The sequence below is a fragment of the Rhinoderma darwinii genome, chromosome 8, assembly GCF_050947455.1.
Source record: "Rhinoderma darwinii isolate aRhiDar2 chromosome 8, aRhiDar2.hap1, whole genome shotgun sequence".
NCBI classification, from domain to species: domain Eukaryota; kingdom Metazoa; phylum Chordata; class Amphibia; order Anura; family Rhinodermatidae; genus Rhinoderma; species Rhinoderma darwinii.
The window spans coordinates 105743960-105763037 of record NC_134694.1 but is presented as its reverse complement, the minus strand read 5'-3'; the positions used below and the strand labels follow the sequence as shown (position 1 = coordinate 105763037).

The 19078-nt window shown below is 40.0% G+C and overlaps 1 protein-coding gene across 1 annotated transcript; it reads left to right on the top strand.

The window, feature by feature from the left end:
* Positions 1-2993: 2993 nt before the first annotated feature.
* On the top strand, positions 2994-17745 carry LOC142659739 (cytochrome P450 2G1-like). Its single transcript, XM_075836167.1, has 9 exons — positions 2994-3225; positions 5541-5703; positions 9418-9567; positions 11838-11998; positions 13745-13921; positions 14102-14243; positions 14526-14713; positions 15604-15745; positions 16558-17745. The coding sequence occupies exons 1-9, from the start codon at positions 3052-3054 to the stop codon at positions 16737-16739; spliced, it is 1479 nt and encodes a 492-aa protein (XP_075692282.1). The 5' UTR covers positions 2994-3051; the 3' UTR covers positions 16740-17745.
* The last annotated feature ends 1333 nt before the right edge of the window (positions 17746-19078 follow it).

The window sequence follows — 19078 nt, the reverse complement described above, 5'->3', positions numbered from 1 at the left end:
CTTCAAAATCTAAGTGTGTACGGCACAAGCACTCCGGACAAATAAAGGAGCAGCTTCCCCTTTCCATCTCATTGTCTTCATTCCCTCCTGTACTAATTTAACCTCTTGACGCATTATCACATACATATACGTGATAAGCGTCATAGAAAAGTAGGGTGTCAGCTGTGTATTACAGCTGACACCCGGAAATAATGTCCAAGAACAGGGATCGTGCTGTTCCTGGCCGTTTAACTCCTCAAATGCTGCGGTCAATTGCGACCGCAGCATCGGAGGTGTTGAAAAGAGGGGCGACCCCCTCCGACATCTCTTCGGAGCCCTCACAATGGGGGAGGCGCGATGGTTGTCATGGCAGCCCAGGGGCCTAATGAAGGACCTCGGTTCTGCCTTCTGTCTGCCTCTGTTAAGCTCTGCCTCTGGCAGGGCTTAACAGAAGCCTGTACAAATGACAATATACTGCAATACATTAGTATTGCAGTGTATTGTACTAGTGACCTAACGATCACTGGTTCAAGTCCCCTAGGGGGGCTAACAAGATGTGTAAAAAAAAGTTTAATAAAGTTATTAGTAGTGTAAAAAAAAATATTGAACTTCTGATAACAGATTCCCTTTAAGATGCAGATTTCTGCCAAAACTTTTCTAAAAAATATCTAAGCCGTATTTTGCCTATGGCAAAGCCGTGCTGAGTGAACATGGTGTACTTTCATGTTTATATGTTTAAAACCCCAAGTATACTGTGGAAATCGGGGCAGGCTGTAGATTTTTTTAATCCACAACATGCCTTTTATATTGCAGAATTGCTGCAGAGTTCCACAGCAGATTTCACCCTTTGCATTGGACTTGCAACAAATCTGTGGCAAAGTTTGCGTGTGACACGTGTAGATTTTGGCAAGGATTTTTTGCGGATTAACAACATTCTCACAGCAAAATCCGCTGCCCATGACCCTGCACACTGTCTGTCAGCAGTTACTGAAGTAACTGGGACCTCTGTAGTTCCTAATAGGTGAAGCTACACAAGCCACTGTTACTACTATAACTCCTGAATATAATTACCGTCCTCGCTCTTAAATCGGGTCCTCTTCAGCTCCAGGCACAGTGCTGGGTCCTGACGCCGTTCAGTGTCCGTAAATTGTATACTTGGTGCACATAACGTCCTAAAGCTGAATGGTGTCAGAACCCAGCGCTGTGCCGGAGATGAAGATAACCCGATAGGAGCGAGGAGGGTAAGTATATGGATACTGTCTGCTGAGCCACTGTATCTCATCCTCTTGAGTGATACTGTCTACTCAGCTGCTGTATTTAAGCCTCTCGTGTAATATTGTCTACTGAGCCGCTGTATCTAAGCCTCTCGTGGGATACTGTCTACTGAGCCACTATCTAAGCCTCTCATGGGATACTGTCTACTGAGCACTGTATCTAAGCCTCTCATGTAACACTGTCTACTGAGCCGCTGTATCTAAGCCTCTGGTGTAACATTGTCTACTGAGCCACTGTATCTAAGCCTCTCTTGGGATACTGTCTACTGAGCCCTTGTATCTTAGCCTCTCGTGGGATACTGTCTGCTGAGCCGCTGTATGTAAGCCTGTCGTGTAACACTGTCTACTGAGCTGCTGTATCTAAGCGGATCATGGGATACTGTCTACTGAGCCGTTGTTTCTAAGCCTCTCGTGTGATACTATATACTGAGCCACTGTATCTAAGCCTCTAATGTAATACTGTCTGCTAAGCCACTGTATGTAATCCTATTATGTGGGATACTGTCTTCTGAGCCGCTGTATCTAAATCTCCCATGTGTGATACTGTATGTTGAGCTGCTGTATCTACTACTATCATGTTTGATACTGCCTCCTAAACCGCTCTACCTACTCCTATCCTGTGGCATAGCTGTGTTTTTGTTGTTTTGGGGGGTCAAAACATATGTCTTGGGGCTTGTGCCCCTGATCTCTTAAGACACTAGCCACATCTATACCTGCTAGTGCTGCATCGATTGGTCACTTTAGAGACCCAGAGATGTAGCTTAAGATAACGGGCGGGTCTCTGCCATTGGCCATAAAAAGAAGTTGTTCGGGGGCTGGGGGGCCCAAGCTGAATTTTTGCACCGGGGTCCATGAGCCTTTTGTTTTAATTATTACTCATGATGTAGTTTGTTCACATGTCTTAAATACTCAGTTCACAAGTATCCCTTTGCTTGAAAAAAGTTCCATGGTGGAACCGAAATGTCACTTGGCTTTAAACATGGGCAAATAAAACGACAGATTTTTCACTGGACCTTGTTGGAGTGCTACACAATCGATTCCATTTGAACCTAAATGAACATGCCCATGATAGTCAACCACTTCTGACAATCGGTAGTTCACAATATTGCGCAAAATGTTTTTTTATAGATGTTGGAAAATGCTGTGATTATACCAGTATTTCCTTCTGTCCTAGACCTAGATCGGACCTTGATTATTCCAGTGCCACCACTAACATAAAGAGGATATTGAGATATCCTGCCAACCAGAGGTGTCTTATAGGCATTTGGAAATATAAGTCCATCAGAATGAAGATTGAAAGGTGAAAATACCCTCCTATAAAATTTACATTCTCTTACTAAGCTTCTGAAATGAACAATAAACGTCTTTATCTTGGGTATTTGTCGACCTTCGGAGAACCTCCTCAAGGAATATCTGAATTATATTCAACCCTTTGAAAGAATACTTGGAGGTTCATCGACTCCATACTTTTCCTACATTGTAATACTCATGCACTAGCCTCTAACCTACTTCTGAACAATCTCTAGCCACATTATTCGGAAATGCTGAAAACACACTTTTACTTACATGGGATATTTAATATCTCTATTATACTTATCAACAGTCTTTACAATCTATTATGGAATGCAACTGTAATTCTGTGCCAACCTCAAACTCAACCAACCCCTTCTCAGCGATCACATGCTGTTTGGGATGTCGTTCCAAGCCTCACCTTTTCCTAACCAGAAATAAATACAGAAGGACAAAGTACAGAGATATTGTGTACCTTATGTGACATTGACTTGGCTGCAGCATAGGAATGAATATTGCCGTGACCCTTTTCGTAACTACTGGAGTTACTCTCTTAATTTATCTCATAAAATGGTGGAAGAAGATAAAACAGAAGAACCTACCTCCAGGACCTACACCTCTACCTGGCCTGGGAAACATTTTTCAGATCGGCACTTCCGAACTACCACAGTCTTTAGTTAAGGTATGTACTTTACGCCTTAATATAGCTTTACATTCAGTATCTAATGTTGGTTTTTCTTCGAAAATTACTGTATTAGATTGGCAGATAAATATGCTATTGAAAATAACATGGGTGAATGTGTATAATGCATGTCAAAAATATAAACTAGATAAGGACTAAAGCAAACACGGTCAGTCTGGAACTAGATACTTATAATAACGATCATCTGATTATAAAAATGTATAGATATTTTTGAAGAAAATATGTTTAACCCCTTCACGACTGCCATATGGCTATATGCCTTCTAACTGTCGATGCCCCGTGCAGTTACTAAGTATATAGACGTTTGCAGTGTGCATCGGGTTTTAATGAGTGCAAAGCTGCTTCACTGTGAGCAGCTCAGCACTAATCGATGTGTCGGCTCTCTCTACAAGTGCCGACACCTCTTCCACTTAGTTAATTTAAAAAAAAAATGTTTTTTTTTATGAAACAAAGCTTGTAAGTGCAGCGCTGCTCACAATGAAGCAGTCTGTCGTTTTCTGTCCCCTGGCTCTCTCGTCCGTGTGCCGACACCTTCCCCCACCTTCTCCCTTGGTACACAGCTTCTGCCAAGAGATAAAGAAACCAGTAAGCTCATTATCTAGGCGGATTAGGAGCTGATGATAACCGTGACTGTCCAATCATTTTGATCATTGTAAAGTTTGTTTGCCAAACAAACTTTTCGAGCAGCTGTGAACTTTTAACCTTCTTCACTCTCCCTTCAAAGCGATCCAGGAGAGAGAAGAAGACTAACTGTTAACAGAGCTGCAACAGTATATATATATATATATATATATATATATATATATATATATATATATATATATATATATATATATATATATATATATATATATATATATATATAAATATATATATACATATAGCTAAAAATATTTAAAAAAATCCCCATGCCCCTTTAGTAATTAGCTAAAGGAGGGGAAAAATTAGCTTAGCCAGATTTAAAATATACTGATTGCTGAATACCTTGAAATGTCTATTTTGTTTAATAGTGTAATTTTTGGGCCTATTATGGCGTAATTATTGCACACACATTGCATCGACAATATGGTGACATAGAATTAACCATGCGAGAAAAGCCCCTTAAAAGTGAGAATGTACCACTTTACTTTTTGCCATGATAACATGCCCTGGCAGTGGTTTAGAAGCACAATTCAGATATTATATTACTCCAGAGAAGTAAGTTCACATATTTTGGTATAGGTTTATTCAATTGTGCTATTAATAAAAAAAAACTGAAGTGGGAAAAATTACAAAAAGTGTTGTTTTTTTTTCAATTTTTGGTGATTTGTCTGCTCATAATAAAAATAAAAAACATGGAATTAATTAAACAAATCTAGAATATGAAAGCCTCATGTGTCTTGTAAAAAACAAAGTTAAAAAAGTTCAAATATTCAAAGCGGTTGCAAAGATATTGTCATTTAAAAAAGTGGATATCAGAAATGGAAAATTTTACCTGGATACCCTCGGTCATGAAAGGGTTAAGAAGCTATTAATGATCTGCTAGAAAAAACTACTTAGTGTTATGTTTATGTTAAATTAGAGTTCCCCAACCAGTGACCCCCTGTATGTGCCTCTCCAGCTGGTGGCAACTCTAAATACTACCCTACTGACACCAGGTCTGTCATATTATTGCTAAAATTTGCCACTGGGGTCAAAACCATATCACTAAACATTAACACTAGCATAAGAGCCATATGACTGGCCAAATCTTCAATAGACGTTGCCCCTTTTAATACCCAGTGTCGCCCAAAACCACTTGTAATAATTAAAAGTGGCTCCCAAGCAAGATATGGTTGGGGACCTCTTTTCTAAATACTAGTGTATTTCCAGTCTTTACTCAACTCCTCCAGCTGACAAATTCCCTCTTCCTCTTCGTACGACAACACTCCACTCTTCGAAAGCCATCACACTCTATCAGTTCCTTCATTGGCTGGCAATCACCAAGCGGGTACAACTCAAAATGCAACCATTGACATTTCTCCAGCCTGGTTCCTCCATACATATATAACCTCTGCTCTGCCCATGATTTTCTGCCGTCCCTCTACTCATACCATGTCTTCACACTCTTGGCTTCAGGACTTCTTTGGTGTCTTACCAATCCTATTCCATAGAAAATGCAACACAGTTCCACTCTAGAAGCCTTCAGGTGCCACCTAAATATTCACCTCTTCACACTTCGTATTAGTCTATAATAATCTGGTAATAATATAATGATATGAATGCTCCATGTCAAATAATATTCTATATCACATTTTTTTTATGTTTCAATATAGCTGGGTGAGAAGTATGGACCTGTGTACACCATCTACCTTTCCAACGAACGTGGAATCATGCTTATTGGTTATGATGCAGTAAAGGAGGCACTGGTTGACCACAGTGATGTGTTCAGTGATAGAGGACAATTGGAATCAGTGAATCTGTTTTTTAAGGGTTATGGTAAGACATACATGCATATATAGAATGTTTCTTTTAGGCTTCTGTTCCCTTTCATATAATTTATTGACCAAAAACTTTGCAGAAATAAAGAAAATCCTTCTTCTCTCTGCTAGAAACCGTTCACAGTTTTGGTAAAAAGAGTATAGAAAGGAAAAATGCTTATCTGATACACTGTGTGAATGAGACCTAAAGTTTATCAAGCTGGCCATAGACGTAAAGCTTTGACCACTAAATGACGCAGTATTATACCTTCACCCATAGCAAAGATTCAGTTTGCATCCCTAGCCCTGTATCTAAGTACCCTGGCCAAGGCAAATAGTTTTTTGGCACCGGCCTGGCATATATGCCCCCGTTACCACCCCCCATACCAGCTACACCCCTATAAAATGAGCATAACACTATTCCTAAAAGAAATATACACTAAACAAATGTATTTTTCTCATACACTAGTAAAGAAAATCCTAGGATTGTAATGTCTACCTCTTATGACCGAGAAAAATTCTGAAGAAGGGAAGCAGATTCCTATTGGTCACAACCAATCGTTTTTATCCACAAACTTGTAACAATTATTTACAATCGTAAAATCGTGTGCTATAATGTAATGTTTATGGTCAGGGCTGCCATCAGGAGAGTACAAGTGATATTGCTGTCAGACACCCAGACCATTAAGGGGCTCAACCTCACCTGCTGCTCAGAAGTCATCCCCCACGACTTGTACAATGTCCCTTATACTTAATGGACAAGTCCTATTTAATGAGCAATATTGTGCAAAAATAGGCCCAATTTATTTAATGAAATTTATAATACACAAGCCTCGATTTGTCTCCTGTTTTCCCCTTTCCCAGTGACCAACCAAATATGTGTTTTGAGACCCACAGATAAGAAAATACAATGGCCACTGTGTGTGGGAGTGAGAATAGTCTTCAGGCTTCAGTAAAAGTACAACATGGGGTACACGATGGACGTTGGGATATGTAAAAAGAGGCCCTGACAATTTGTCAATATGGGATCCAGAAACCTTCTAGAGGCTTCTAAAGAATATGGTTGTGTATTAGTTAATTGAGGGGGTGATTAAAGTCCACTGGCTCATAGACAACTGGTCACTTGGCATATAATTCTCTTTAAAACTGACACCAGTCGGCTTCTTCTGGGGGCCCCGCCACGCACCCAGACCATTGCGACGGGGAGATAGTTTCTCCTCCAGCAGCGGGTTGTTGTGGCCGAAACTTGGGAGGCTGAGGTGTCGGCTGTAACAGAATTTCAGAGTGGCAAGCTGGTAATTCCAATCCAGCTAGCCAACTTGTTGAAAACAGGGAGGCAGTGACAACACGGCGCTGCGCTTGATATATATATATATATATATATATATATATATATATATATATATATATATATATATATATGTACATATTCTGTTCTGGTTCATACTGCAGTTAGCAGCGAGCCGGGAGTGTTAGAGCTTGGGACGCTAATATTATCTGTGAAATATTAGGGTAACTCAACCTATGGGATTAGCCATATTATTCTCTCCTAATAGGCAATACATGTCTGCTCTTGCCGGTATTTTAATTAAATAAAACTATTAAAAGTTTTTGCCCTTCTTCTCCCCTTATATTCCTCGCCTTGTTTTATATAGCTTATTATTGGTGGTTTACCCAAAAGAGGGAGCTCTTTTCTTAATGTATTGCAGTGTATTGTCCTTTTTACAGCATGTAATACACAGCCTATAATACACAGCTGACCCCTGCAGCGTGTGGAGCACTTAGCCCGCTCCATACTTCAATCCCCGCACCATGACGTACCGGCACGATCCCGTGCGTCAAGGGTTTGAAAAGTTGCCAAAAATTGGGCAAAGAGGTCAACATAGTCCAACATAGCAAACATTTATCTGATAGTCTTATTCCCATTTTAGGCCCAATGCACATGACCGTAATTTTAGTCCGCAATTACGGACCGTAATTGCAGATCAAAATATGGTTCCATTCATTTATACGGCTCAAGGACACCTTCACGTATATTTACGGAAGGTGTCCGGGCCGTAGAAAGCATCTGTAAAAAATTGGACATGTCCTATTTTTTTATTTTACGGATCGTGCTCCCATACTTTATAATCCGCAAATGCGGATGACTGTCCACAGCCGTAATCACGGACCGTGATTACATGCACGGTCGTGTGCATGGGGTCTTAGAGATTTATGGCATACCCACATCCAGTTTAGTACTGACAGGAAATAATACTTTATTATACAATTATAGAAGCGATCAAAGGATCGCATTGTGAAATCCCCTGGTGGGACTAAAACATTCCTCAAAAGAAGTTTAATAAAGCTTTTTCAAAAAAAGAAAAAGTATTAATAGAAGAGGTGGTTTCATTTTGTAAAATCGTTAAAAAAATAAACATATAGGGTATCCTCACAATTGTAATGACACGTGTAATAAAGTTAACATGTTATTTATACTGTGTACAACGTAAAAAAATGCAAAAATCAACGACAGAATTGCTTTTTTCCCATTTCCCACTCCTAGAGAAAATATTAAAAGCTGATCAATAATCTATGCGTACCCCAAAATAATTATATTAACAAATATGACTCGTCCCGCAAAAAGCAAGCCCACATACGGCTACATCAACGCGACGTTCCATCTTGGAATGCGACGCCATAAAATGTGCTATTATTGTGAAAAAGTAGTGAAACATAAAAAAAGATACATATTTGGTGCTACCCTAATCATACCGACCCATAAAATAAAGATAAAATGCTATTTACTAGTAAATCAGTAAGTTATATGTATCCTAAAATAGTGCCATTGAAAAATAGTCGACCCGCAAAAAACAAGCCCTCATATGGCTACAAAGACGGAAACATTTCAAAAAGTTATTGCTCATTGGATGTGAGGAGGAAAAACCCCCAAAAAAATTTTTTTAATCCTTAAAGTGTTAATCCCCCATTTGTCTCACAATAGTCCTACTAAAGATGTATTAATATGTGAAATTAAGTGGGTTTTTTTTTTTTACTCGTCCACCTTTGACGGGACATTGCCCAGCTTCATAACTGCTCCACTAAGTAGCTGCAAAGGTTTAGAGGGAACATTGCTGGAGATAGGTGCGGTTCCCAGAGGTGGGACTCATATCTAGCAGACATTTATGTCATGTCCTGTGGATATGCCATAGATGTCTAAGATGGGAATACTGTACCCCTTTAATGTAACCTTAATATCATGTATAGGGAATTCGGGTTTCTAGGGTCTCTTCTCTCTTGTGAAAATATGGAGGTTGCAGAACTTGAGCTTGACCCAAACAATTAGTGACGAAAGAAGTCCAGAAATACATCACATGATAAATGTAGACTTACAAATTCTGTTTTGTCTGGCCATAGAAGATTCCCAGTTTAGATCATTATATATCAAAAGCGTAGCTTTAGGGGATATAGAGGTAGAAGTCACCCCCGGATCCTGGAGCCTGAGGGGGCTCAAAGGCCTATCAAAAGATATCATTATTAAAATGGCACATGGTAGTTTAGGTGGGGGGGGGGGGCCCTGTTACAGATTTTGCAGTGGGCCCAAGAGCTTTGCAATTCATAACGTATGTATTAATGTTACATCACCACTAACAACATGGTAGCATGATTTTCATTGCTGACTGGGGTGGTTTTATAAGAGTTATTAAGATCTACTAAAATTAGAAGCCAATAAGCCCAATTTTTCTACTTTTAGGGGTCATTATGAGCAATGGAGAAAGGTGGAAAACACTACGTCGATTTTCTCTTATGACTTTGAGAGATTTTGGAATGGGAAAAAGGAGCATTGAAGAGAGAATCCAAGAAGAAGCCCAGTGTCTTACTGAGAGATTTATGAAAACGAAAGGTAGGTATAGAGCAAAGGAATTCATGCATAACAGAGTATGCTGGCAATTGTAGTATTGCAACAACCGGTAAGCCACAGGTTGGAGACCACTGCTATAGAGAAGGCGTTAGCAAATCAAGTTGGGTAAAGGTTAGGACCAGGACATGCTGGGAGTTGAGGTTTTGCAACAGCTGGAGAGCAACAAGTTTCGGACTACCTTTTTTGTCTTGTTAAAAAGTTGTATGACAAAGCAATGTGTGAGTGTATTATATAACGGCAAATCCCTAGCAACTCTGCTCTATGTTGCAAAACTTGTTGGGCAGATCTAGGTTCACAATATCATATCTCACAGTACAAACACGCAACCTTAGTAGGGCTAAACGTTATGAACAGGACATTGAGCACGTCGTGTCAGGTCATGGAATTTGCTCATTTGTCTTTGCTGATAAAAAAAAGTAATAACTTTGACATGCAAATTGTGCAGATAAAAAGCCACCGCTGAAAGCCTGCCCCCTAGAGGCACAGCCTGGATGTTTTGTAAAATTGTTATACATTTTCCAGATAATGCAATGTTATTACCGTATATGAATTTCCTCTAAAATTACAACGTTTGGTCAATTTGTTAAAAATCAGAATCAGTTTTATCTGTTTCTGAACAAAAGGTGACAAGCTATTTATTTGCCATTACTTTTAGGGTGGGTTCACACAGTGCAGATTTGTTGCAGATTTTGCATGGATTTTTTAAGCCAAAACCAGGAACGGAACCTAAACAGACTAAATATATAAAGGAAGGCCTTATAGGTCTGCTCTCATGGATCCAATTCTGGTTTTGGCTTACATAATGCATGAAAAATCTGCAGGTTCGGAAAAGACAGGATGGGCCAGAGGAAACCCAAGAAAGATGATTGAGTCTTCCTGCTGATTTTGACTGTTCACATTTAAACTCAAAACTGCAGTGCAAAATTTTAAGCCACCAGGCTACCCATTCGGCCTCATGCTCACATCCATGACCTTTTAGGCCTCATGCACATGACCGTAAAAACACCCGTTATTGCGGGTCGTAATTACGACCCGCAATAACGGGTCCATAGACTTCTGTTAGTCACGGGTACCTTCCCGTTTTCTCACGGGAAGGTGCCCGTGCCGTTAAAAAAATAGAACATGTTCTATTTTTTCATTTTACGGGCTGTGCTGCTATGCTTTATCATGGGAGCACGGCTCGCAAAAGCGGCCGGCTGCCCGTGGCCGGCCGTGCTCATAATTACGAGTCGTAATTACGATCACGGTCGTGTGCATGAGGCCTTATACGGCCGAAAAACACGGAACCGCAAAACACGAACCGCACACACATGGTTTCCGTGTGTGGTCATTTTTTTTTTAACATACCATTGAGTAGAATGGGCGAGACTGATCCGCAAAAACTGGCAGGAATAGGACCTTCACTAAGTTTTGCGGACCGGGCACACGGATCCGCAAAAAAAAAGCAAAACGTGTGTATGGCCCCATCGAAATTAATCAGTCAGTGAGCTATCTGTTAAAAAAAGGATAGCTCACTGAAGAATATAAGTGATGTGTGCATGAGCCCTTAGATTTACCATCGGGCGTGTCACTAAAGTTTTCTCGAGCGGGGGATGTATCACTGCAAAACTAGAAATATTTGCTATTGTAGAGTCTGGAAAAGGTGCAACCCATGTGGAATGAAATAGAAATGTCTTTCATCTGGCATCGATGAGATCTGATAGGTATAAGGATTATCAGATATTCTGCATCATTGGACAGTCAGATGGTGTATGGAATAGGGGGGGGGGGGGCACAGATAAAAGTGGTATAGAAGTCCCATATTATCGGATGCTAGATGACAGAATATAACTTAGAAAGTTTCATTACCCCCTAAATACCGTCAATACCCATTTTTACTGCAGTCATTAAGGGGGCCTTATTCCACAGCGACACCTTTTAATGGCGCTGTAGAAAAATTGCTGCATGGGAGTCTTGTGCCGCCCTGGAGCGGGTGTGTCGCTGTCTGATGAAAGCTGCACTCTCACTCCAACAGCCGGAATCGGAGGGACCACAGATCCCTGCCACTTAACCATTTTATGGCTGCAGTTATAGACCATCATTATCAGATCATGGGGGTTCGACTTCCAGACACCCCCACCGATCAGCTGATTGATGGGGCCGTGGCGTACGTCGCTGCAGCATTTTCTTATATTACAGGTACGGCACCGTACACTTCTGTTGCAGCTGTGACTGGAAATAGTCTCTTACTAGTTCTTTATCACTAATTACAGACACTCCAATTGATCCAACTTATCTATTGCGACCCGCTGTTTCTAACGTTATTTGCTCCATTGTGTTTGGTGAGAGATTTGACTATGAAGACAAGAGATTCCTGTCTCTCCTGTCACATCTTCAAGATTTTGTCGAACAGTTCAACAGTGGTTGGGGACAGGTAAATTATAGAACTTACAAAATCATAGTTACAGTCCAAAATCAAGAATTAAGATCTAATGTTTTGTGATCACTTAAAGAGTCTCTGTCACCACATTATAAGTGGCCTATCTTGTACATGATGTGATCGGTGCTGTAATGTAGATCACAGCAGTGTTTTTTATTTAGAAAAACGATCATTTTTGACGGAGTTATGACCGATTTTAGCTTTATGCTAATGAGTTTCTCAATGGACAACTGGGCGTGTTTTACTATATGACCAAGTGGGCGTTGTACAGAGGAGTGTATGACGCTGACCAATCAGTGACCAATCAGCGTCATACACTTCTCACCATTTATTTACACAGCACATAGCGATATAGCTATATCGCTATGTGCAGTCACATAAACACACTATAACGTTACTGCAGTGACAATGAATATACATTACCTCCAGCCAGGACGTGATGTGTATTCAGAATCCTGACATTTCGCTAATACAATCCCGACACTACAGCACAGCAAGCGTAATCTCGCGAGATTACGCTGTAAACTGTCATTTCAAACGAAATTACGCTTGCTGTGCTGTAGTGTCGGGATTGTATTAGCGAAGTGTCAGGATTCTGAATACACATCACGTCCTGGCTGGAGGTAATGTATATTCACTGTCAGGACACTTGAGTAACGTTATAGTGTGTTTATGTGGCTGCACATAGGGATATAGCTATATCGCTATCTGCAGAGTAAATGAATGGGGAGAAGTGTATGACGCTGATTGGTCGCTGATTGGTCAGCGTCATACACTCCTCTGTACAACGCCCACTTAGCCAAAAAGTAAAACATGCCCAGTTGTTCATTAAGAAACTCATTAGAATAAAGGTAATATAGGTCATAACTCCGTCAAAAATGTTTCTAATTAAAAAAACACTGCTGTAATCTACATTACAGCGCCGATCAGATTATGTACAATATAGGCCTCTTATAATGCGGTGACAGAGCCTCTTTAAGTCAATGTTCTTCCATTTGTATGTATTTTCTCTGAAAATTAGTTTCATACAAGTTGGCCTAATAATGGAGGCAGTATCTTCTGTTTATCCAAGTTGGATATTTCCAGGGCCCGGATCATAAAAGACACCACTGACCAGTGCCGTACATAGAAGAGATAGGGCCCCGTAGCAAAGATCAAATTGCACCCCTGTTACGGTGCTGGATTTTGCCACCCAGGACATAAGGACCTACTGTATTTTCCCCCTCCATGCCTTTTTTGTGACCCTTGGGACATTTCCCCACCCGCTTATTTGCTTATAGTGCAGTTTCTCTGTAGTAAGGAGTCCTGCATAGGTTCTCACTAGGCAATAGCAAAGAGGATAGGACCAACCTCCAAGTTCCCTTCCTTAAAATAGACCTATAGTTGCCACATCGGCCTCCACTATGATACATAACCACTTACTCAATTGGATGCCAAAATTAGCTAAAGTTTAGCATTGTAAATATGAGCAGGCTAGAAAAACGTAACATTTTGGTGGATAGGTAAGGATAGTTCAACAAAAATGTAAAGAAAGTACGTATGAAGAGTTAACAATATTCTATATGGACATGAGCTTTATAATTCAGACTTTGCAAAAAGTTTAACAAAATATTACATTGGATCTTCACTAAAAAAAATAGACATTTTACAAAAAAGATTTCCACTAAATTTGAAATGCAGCCAATAAATATATATTGTCTTTGCAAATATTTTACTATTCAAGTTTTATTTTCAATTTAGGTACTTAACATTTTCCCAAAGTTGATGACTTACATTCCAGGCCCTCACCAGAAAATCTTCCTACATTTTCAAAAGCTGAAAGACTTTGTGATGGAGGAGATGAGAGCCCATCTAGACACCCTGGACGAGAATTGTCCCCGGGACTTTATAGATTGCTTCCTTATAAGGATGAAAGAGGTGCGTTTGTAGACAAAACCTAGACCAATTTACAGTCCAAACTGAAAATGTTTTTGGACGTTGTGTTGCCACAACTGTATTTGGCGTGAGTTTTATATATCATTCTTGCTACTTCTACCAATGGTGATGGGTGTAGTATTTTTTCATGGTTAACAATTAAAATATAGAACATTTTTTCAGGAGAAAAAAAATCCAAATACAGAATTTCATGAGGAAAACCTACAGGAGACAGTTGTTGACTTGTTCTTTGCTGGGACAGAGACTACAAGTGTGACAGTCAGATATGGCTTCCTTATCCTGATGAAATATCCAGAAATGCAAGGTGATACAATTATATATACAAAGTAAACAATTAAACTACATACACCGATCAGCACCACCTCCATAATATTGTGTAGGTCCCAATTGTCCATTTTTTCTGCTTCCAACACATCATCTTCAAGAACTGACTCTTCACTTGCTGCTTAATAAATCCCACCCATTGTCAGGCGCCATTGTAACCAGATCATCAATGTTATTTACGTCACTTGTTAGTGGTTTTAATGTTATGGCTGAACTGTGTATATAGTATATCCTCTATGACATTTCCTTTTGTGTATTTCAGACAGGATACACAAGGAGATTGATAATGTAATAGGCAGAGATCGATGTCCATCAATAGAAGACAAGAGTAAGATGCCCTATACAGAAGCTGTAATCCACGAGATCCAGAGATTTGCAGATATTGTCCCCGCAGGTCTGGGTCATTCGACAAGCAGAGACACAACCTTCAGGGGCTACCATATTCCAAAGGTAAGCTGATCTTCTCAACAACTTGACTCAATTGCAATGTTTCTCTTTTCTAAGATTAGGAAATAATTATACGTTTTTTCCAGAAACAGCGTCACTCTTATCTATGGACTATGTCTGGATCTGCAACTTGCACAGGTGAACAATAAAGGACCATCAGTAAGGACTATAATCTTGCTCCTTACTGATCATATACTCCATTGTCTCAGATTGTCCCATTCAAGACTCTTCTAAGGATCAATGACTGAAGGTGATACTTCATTGTTCATTTGTGCAATTTCCTCCACTGGCTCCAGCGTCGGACTGGGGATACTTGGGTCCACCAGAGGAGATGATTCTGAGGGCCCACCCTCCATCTATATATAGAACATTTACATGTCCACTTTTTCATTTCATCACAGTCTTTGTTTTTATCATTGTATACAAAGGACATCAACAGGTTGTAAGAGGTAATTTGTGAAACATCCCAGAAGAAATAGACCCTAGTGGCAAAGGTTTGACTCCAAAGAGTTTCAAATGAGGCTGTCTTCTGCTGGACCTTTAAGGCCCAATATTGTGTCAGAGCCTAGGTCCATCGGAGGATCCTCTGGGTCTCTGGTGGGCAAGTCCTACCCTAACTGGCTCTATGGATTTAGGATCATAGCTGCAGCTTCACATTTAATTTCTGCAAGTTAGTTGCTCTGTCCTCAAGCACAACAGAAACGTTTCCTACTAAAGTATTTTTTAGTATATGGTATTGCAACTTGGCCTCATTCACTTAAATGGGGCAGAGCAACAATACCAGACACAACCCTTGGACAAGAGTGGTGCTTTACAGCCCCTTTATGCTTATTAACGGAAGAACACGTATCCATTTTTTTGGTACTTTACATATTTGATACATTTATTTTTAGGGCACTTTGGTGTTTCCAATCCTGACTTCTGTCCTAAAAGACCCCAAACATTTCAAGAACCCAGACGAGTTTGATCCTGGACATTTTTTGGATGAAAATGGTGGCTTTAAGAAAAATGATGCGTTCATGCCATTTTCTGCAGGTAAAATAACGCACAGAATTAGTAGCAATTCATCCTGCAATGCATGTGAATACACTTTTTTATGCCCAATTCACATGTTCTATTAAATATCTGCACAGAAGAATGACTGGCCCAAAAATTTTATATTCTGCTGCATGAAATTCAATCAAGTTCACTTGCAAATCCGCATGCAAATCCACAGCAGAAATCCAAGTTTCAACTGTGGATCTCTGCTGCGGATTTCCCCGAAATGTAAAAAATAAACGAATAAATAAAATGGTAATTTTCATCAGAGAATTAGGCTCTGTCCACACTAGCGACGAGGCTTCAATTTATAACTAAGCAATGATAGCTATGCTGGTTTTGCTTTCAAACAGATGCCAATAAATCTTGATGGATCCCATTGTCTCATATACAGGTCCATCAGGTTTCTGTCGGGGTTCTAGTATTTTTGACAACAAGAACAGCACAGTAGCCATTCAAAGCGTAATTGGGTCAGAATAAGACCTTATTCAGACGGCCATAATGCGGCCACATTATAGTGTCTGAATTAGGGCTGTAAGTCCCGGCCGGACCGTGGGTCTAATGACCAGAGCTAACATCAGATTCATCATAGATCCCTATGATGCTGTTAGTTCAGGTCATAAAACTTGTGGTCGTGCCAGGACTTGCAGCCGTAATACAGACGCTAAAATGTGGCTAATTATTGCCGTCTGATTGAGACCTTACCCTGGAGGAAACCTAATAACGTAAATGTAAACAGAGCCTAACTTGGTAAGTCTAGTATCATCTCCAATGACAGTATACTATTAATGATGATAATGTCTCCTTAGGAAAACGCATGTGTATGGGAGAAGGCCTGGCTCGCATGGAGCTTTTCCTTTTCCTAACTACAATGCTACAAAAGTTTACATTGAAGCCCACAGTGGATAGAAAACACTTGGAAATTACACCTGAACCCAACACCAATGCCTCAAGACCTCGATCATATCAGATGTACGTTGTTCCTCGCTGAGGAGGTCTTCTATACTTTGGTAACTTGATCAAGGACCTTTACATTTACCTTAAAATGAAAAACAAATGTACAAAAATGAAAAAATGTTGGTATCATTTTGTTATAGTATATTGATAAAAAATATGGATCTATATAATCTCAGATTTAATTCACATATTGGCCATTTGTATTTTGATATAAATTTTTACTGTACCAAACTCTTTGTTCTTTGCTGCTGTTTGCTAAGTCGCCTCATTCCCGTGAGCATATTATGGCTCCGTACAATCTTTGCGTCTAGCAGTCTATGAACCCTACTTTATCTTAGTAAGCCTCCCATATGAATTTGACAAAAAGTGGCATGCTCCATTGCATTGTTTCTAGGGGAGAATATCAACATAAGGTGGCACACGGAGTGCCTACCGGTTCTGCCATGTATATGAGGCCTAAGTCTTGTCACGATATGTGGGTATGTGGACCCACTAGGCCTCACCGCTGTAGCGGTGAAGCAGCTGGCCAAACAACAGTCTATAAAGTCTATGATGTTTGACAGTAGGAGTGGCAGATGGCACAACATGACTTCAACACTAGATAAGGCTCAGGAACAAACACAGCATGGGATACAGGTAGCAGGGCACTGGAACACTGCGAACAGGATACGACTAAGGGACAATTTGCTAAGACTAACATGGGAATACTCAACAATGCTCAGGCAAGGTGTGAAAGGGCAGAACCATTTTTATAGTCCAGGATGATCTGGGGATAATTTGTAATAATTTTCATGTGCGCATGCTGGCCCTTTAAGGCCAGGAACGACGGCCATGAGTGCTGGCGTCTCCTAGAAGAACACACAGGTCTGTAGTCATGGCTGTTGAGGGGTGAGTGAGGATGACGGTCCGCGACCGCGGACGTTACAAGTCTCATCTGTAATTACTTAATATTACCATAGTACCACATATTTTGCTCTGTATACTGTGTGCAATGTTTTCCGTCCGCATATGTAATAAAATTTGTTCTTTGTTAAAACAAATCTTTATGCATGGTTCTTTCTTGCGCTGTTTGGGAAATGGTCACCAAACAAGGTGAAGTAGGGCAATACTGTAATACAAAAACATAGAATATCTGTAGCATCAGTCAGTCAGTATTGTAACTGAAGCAAAACCAGATCCCTTCCGATGGACTAACCAATTATTAGTGCATTTGGTCCAATACTTTAGCTACACTACACCTTTAAGTTCAAGACAAAGTAAGGCTTCGGTGATCTACTTAGGAACTGCAGAGATCAACTATTAGCTCTCGATTTATTGGTAGTCTACCAATGCCCAATTTATCCTATCCTCTTCTCCTCATCAGTTCATTAAGAGAACGATTTATTATCATGATTGTATTTTAAAGTCTTCTTCACCAACTCATAGAAGCCCAGTACAACGTTTCCTTATTCCTGCCTTTATTTTTTTTCTTTACTTGCAAACTTACAAAAATACTCAATACATATGCTTCAATTTAACATATAAACTCATTTAATCCACCCTCCCTCCCTTAGTTAACGAGATGCGGTACCAATTCCTGCCTTGATATATGATGTTGAACTGTGGCAAGCTATTATCTATAGAAAGTGGCTACCTTCAATTATATGCGCACCATTTTCCTAATTCTTAATATGTCTAAGACAAGGCCGGGAAAAAAGATTGTTTGGAACTGCTCTGGGTGTCACTGTCATCCCTCAACCCTACTGTGACCTTCAAAAACTGTGACACAATGGTTACACTGATGACAAAGAAGGGATCGGCTGTCAGAGAACAGCAGGTCCTTTTAATCTAATGTGGATATTTTCTTCCTACACTGACCTCAGCTGCACTTGCCTGGGAGGTTCTGTGCTCTCTACACGGTCAACATTTACCCAGCAGAAGCAAATAGAAAAACACAATTCCTATGGTGAAACTGGTTTGAAAACACCCAATAATAATTTCCAATGCGGTATAGCAGCCAGAGTCCAAATCTATCAGCAAACATACAGTACCTATGTGATTTTTTTATGTAGACGCAAGACCTTTATTCAAACTCCAAACTGAATAGCGTACATTCATAGTACTGTACATGTTTACATTGTAATATTTGTACTTGCAGATTAGAAGATCAACAGTGCTGAACCCAACATGTTTGCATCCTATTCACTTTTCATGTTTATTACCTCTTTTCTACAAGAAAGAAAACGGCCTCTCTCTAGTGCCACCATTAGGTATTGCAGCTAACTTATAATGGCCAAACCATTAAAAAGCCTTGAAACATGACTAGGGATATCAGTCAAACCAGAGACACCCACTTGTATCAGAATTCTTGCTACTCATCAGTACACAGCAGGG